Source organism: Triticum aestivum, chromosome 1B (assembly GCF_018294505.1).
Source record: "Triticum aestivum cultivar Chinese Spring chromosome 1B, IWGSC CS RefSeq v2.1, whole genome shotgun sequence".
Lineage (NCBI taxonomy): Eukaryota > Viridiplantae > Streptophyta > Magnoliopsida > Poales > Poaceae > Triticum > Triticum aestivum.
Window position 1 is genome coordinate 684,250,176 of NC_057795.1, and position 4,616 is coordinate 684,254,791.

Consider the following 4,616-nt stretch of genomic DNA (forward strand, 5'->3'; position numbering starts at 1 on the left):
TTGTTTGAGTTTAAATCAAATTTGTTCAGTTCTGTTGAATTTCATTTGAGATGTAAGCGGACATATAAGGCTACCTTTGGATGACTGGCTCCCGCACCTGTGTCAATAGGATTATCTTCTCTTGCCTCCACAACGAGCATGCTCTCCATCTCAACAGAAAAAGGCTGCTACCGACATATATTAAGAGGTTAATTTGCACGTAAGTAGCCAAACAAACTCAAAGTAACTTCAGATCTTTGTCGGCACAATCAAAGAAAGAAATCATTCGGACTGTCGTTCTTGTCCAGTTAAGACTAATCTAAAAATATATATATATTGCGTCCAGTTGTAGAAACACATCAACGTTCGCTTTCATCTAACACAGCTATTCCGTTCCAAACCTGCTCTATTTCAATAACCAAACCCATAAGAGGATGCATGAATACATGATAAAAATGTCATATCAATCAACTCAGCAGTAAAGTAGAGAGCTTTCTAAACAAACTTTTGAACTTTTGTGCGAAACATCTGTATTGACTTAAATACCATGTTTTCTCGGCTTTAAAGAGAGTGAATTGCAGAAAACCACCACATTTCAGCTTAGTTTTGCAGGAACACTATTTGCTGCATATAGCACCGATTTTTTGCTTAATGATTTGCAGAAACCACTTACCCTTCTGTTTGGGCAGTTTAAGCTGGATTATGACAGGTGGGGCCCCGTTTCGTCGACATGGCATGACGAAAATACTTGTCATCAAAATTGATAAAATTGGATGTATCTAGAACTAAAATACATCTAGATACATCCATTTCCATGACAAGTATTTTCAGACAGAGGGAGTATTTCTCAAACGGCCACAGAGGGCCAAAGAAAGTTACAGGGATCTCAAGCCGTGTGGCAAGATAGCTAAGCCAAGACCTGGCAGCTACCTTGTCATCTGGGTCTCGAAAGCGAAAAGAGTACCAACTCAAAGTCTGTTACTACAATGTTTCGGATAGTGAGCAGAGAGGGGTGGTCTTCACCTCTACAGGCAGCAGCATTGCGCGAATCCCAGATTTCCCCCAGAAGTACAAGTAGCACTTGTGGCCAGATTCGGGAGTCCAACAATGGCAGAAATTGAGAGAACCACAAGTCTTGGAATCTCCGAGTTGTAGACAAGCCAGCCTGCGCCCAGCATCCTGGCGGCGTGCGGGCAAGAGATGAACAGGTGGGGTGTATCTTCACAAGAGGCGCTGCAGCGAGGGGCAGGTGTTGAGACAGACCGTGGAAGAGTAACCAGGCAAATAAATTCAGTTTATGAGGAGCTCTGGACCTCCAAATCAGTGCAGCATGAGCATCTTCAGAGTACGCGGCCTTGGGGGAGTAGCTCAAGCCATGCAGCAAGAAGCGCTCGTCCTCATCTTCCATGAGCTCGACATCCTCATCTTACATGTTGCGGCTGAGGTATTTGAAGGCAAACTTCATAACAAGACAGTCCTTCTGTGTAGCAACATCCTTGATGCCTAGACCACCAAATTCTTTCGGTTCACATACGTTCTTCCTTGCAATTAAACATTTGGACCCTGTGCACGTCTCCTCAGCCGCCCAAAAGAAGGCCCGTCCAATAGCACCTAGAAATTTCAGCGTTTTCTCGGGAATCTTGAAAACCGGCACCAAGTACGTAGGTTGCGAGGGAGTCTAGAACCGACGCTATCAGTACTAAGCGCTCAGTACAATAGTAAGCGCCGTAATTTCAATGGACCATTGCATCAGTGCTCTGAGCTGCGAGAATGTCAAGGAGCGACTTCTGTGGTTCCAGCTCTTCATGCCACAGTGGCAGCTCATCACCAGTGTGGAAGCTCCTTTTAACGCCCTCCTCGTTAATCTGTGCAGGATTTCTCAAATCAGTACGTCTAACCAAAGTCTTTGGGAAAACAAAGAGCAGTTATTAAGCAACAGGCCTCAAATTTTAACAAGGAGGCTCTTTTCAGAGGGTTTTAATTTTGACTAATATCTGATCTTTGTTATTAAAGCGAGGTTGCATCATCTTTATGTTGCATAATAAGTCCATTCAAATAAGCAAGTCCAAGTTTCCATAATGTTGTGTATTTCTCAACCAAAAGAAACAAAGAATGAAATTTGTGTGAAAAGACACTTACAGTAACAGTGCGAACAACCCCTCCACTAGCACCATCGCGAGCAATAGCAAGGGAAACCACCTTCACCACAAACTTCTGTTGACACCAGCACAAGGAAAAACATGTTATGAGATGCACTGCAATGATTCAAAGCTGAAGACTGATGAGAAATGATGATTCCGCCATACAATTCAGGACTATGTAACTAACAGGGATAAAAGAAATTCAGGACTATGTAACTAATATTACGCAAATCATCAGGCAAATTGACAGAAAAGCCATCAAAAAGCTTTATTCCACTTTAAGGAAATAAGAGCACCATTTGATGTCGCAACTACAGTACAAAATAAGCAGTGATAGAAGCAATATGGGAGCTGAACATAGCTTTAGACTGGACTGTGCCTCATGCATTAAATAAATAAACTACTGCCTCTGTCCCATAATGTAAGACGTTTTTGCAGTTCAATTTGAACTACAAAAACAATTGAACTGCAAAAACGTCTTATATTACAGGACGGAGGGAGTAGTATGTCCTATCACTACTTATTTGTCAGAAAAGATCTCCTAATTCTTTCTAGCTCCTCAGAAGAAACTAAATGACGTACCTCAGCTTCTTCCTGGGTCATACCCTCTTTCCATTCATGATCCATGAATCCATACAGGTAACTAGAACCAGATCCTGAAAAGCCCAGCGATAAAATAAAATGTGAGAACGTGCACCTGGTATATCATACACTAAAGCCGGATTAGCATAACTGCATGCTCAGTGTTTCTGAGCACTCAACAGAGCCAGATTGCCTCAACCAGGATAACAAGTGTGGTTAACATCCCAGTATGTTTTACAAACCGCAAGCGATTAAGTGAGTACAAGCTTGACAGAACACACAAGGTTTTGCAAAAGAGCCCCAGAAGCTACTAAAAGATGTCAACTCAACAACTCAAGTATAGGTAAGGAATGATGCACCTCTACTATTGGGGAACCGAACCTCCAATTGCGAATGGTTGCTTCAGAATCGTTCCACCAAGAGGGACCGAGTAAATTTGTCCTCCCTCATATTTGTCCCATCCACCAACAATCATTCCAGCTTGCAACAAGCTCTGGACATTGATTAAAAACAAAAAATCACATGACATTCGTATCAAGAAGGCATAAACAAACATTAAGCACTATCTCTTGTTACAGAGAAGATATACCTTGTTCTGATAGGCCAGTAACCTAACTAAGTTGGATGCAACTTGCACGGTAGCAGGTTGCCCAAGCTGGATTCTGCACATGATTAAGGACAAATTTAGCATCAGCAGCTTCCAAATCAAATACTCAATTGACTATGGTCATGACCTACGGGATCTAAGTTGCATATAATAAATTTAACATCAGGCAGGCAGGCAGCAAACAGACATTAAGCGAAGCAAATGATAAAAAAAGCAGAGAGCAAAACAGATCAAATGCCGGCTTCATTCATTTAGTTCAAGCATGACATAGGCAGCAGGACTTTGCAACAGTAAGGACATAGCAGCCCAGGGCAGGGGAGCCATGTTTTCCAGTGACTCGGTGAGGACATTGCGACAATTGTAGAAGGTTCCAGACTTGACAAAACACAGCATTGCACTGCACTCCAAACAAATATCCCAGTGGATTTCCTCAACGACCCAATCAATAATACTGACTATGATAGCAAATCTTGGGTTTGTCTGCCTCTAATAAATAATCCTGGGCTTCCCCTGATCTCGCAACTAGGGGAAAAGACGCTGAATTTAGGAGGGGCGTTGTTATCCCACGATAATAATGATAACATGGCCAACAGCACCAGCCGCATCCCTCGCGGTGGCGGAATCGGACGCCCGACGCGCCATCTCCATCCAACCCTGACCTGACCTAGCGGCTGCTAATGCCGGATCCACGGGGAAACATCAACAACATCAAGGGGGGGAGTCGGAGCGGGGGGAGGGGCGTACCGGTGCTGGTTCTCGAGTCGGCGGCGAGGACTACGCCGCCGTCGTAGCAGACTCCCACGATGGTGGTGCCCATGCGGTGGTCGCCGGCGGCGGAGGCGGCGGCCATGGCGGATTCTAACTCTAGCTAGCGGCGGTGAGCGAGCGAGATGTGGAGCGGGAGGCGACGATGTGGCGTGGGGGTTCCGCTGGTAAGAAAGAAAGGAGACGGTCGGTGTGTGTCGGCCCGACATAAATGTTAACGCCCTCGCCCACATGCGTGGATCCGCATCTATTTGTGAGCGCATAAATCTTGGCATGTTTCTAGTGCCACGTAGGACTGGTCTGGTGTGTGGGCATTCACCATGTCGCCCACACGGCCGTTTTACCACACGGAAGGGGTTGGTGTGTGGACGTTCAGCAGTTTGCCCACACGCCACTTTTCCACGCACGCATAAGGGTTCGTGTGTGGGCATTTGTCATCTCGCCCATACGCCCGTCTCATCTCCCACACCCAAGTTTTCACCTGCCATTGTTTTGCAGTGTACATGGCAACTGCCCTACTGTGCTTTATAAGCAGGTGGCAA

The 4,616-nt window shown here is 45.2% G+C and overlaps 1 protein-coding gene across 1 annotated transcript; it reads right to left on the bottom strand.

Moving 5' to 3' along the window:
- Window positions 1-724: 724 nt before the first annotated feature.
- LOC123082518 (proteasome subunit beta type-6) lies at window positions 725-4,307 on the bottom strand. Its single transcript, XM_044504846.1, has 6 exons — window positions 4,054-4,307; window positions 3,292-3,364; window positions 3,084-3,195; window positions 2,703-2,776; window positions 2,119-2,193; window positions 725-1,844 (listed from the first exon to the last, which is right to left on the bottom strand). The coding sequence occupies exons 1-6, from the start codon at window positions 4,305-4,307 to the stop codon at window positions 1,713-1,715; spliced, it is 720 nt and encodes a 239-aa protein (XP_044360781.1). The 3' UTR covers window positions 725-1,712.
- Window positions 4,308-4,616: the final 309 nt, after the last annotated feature.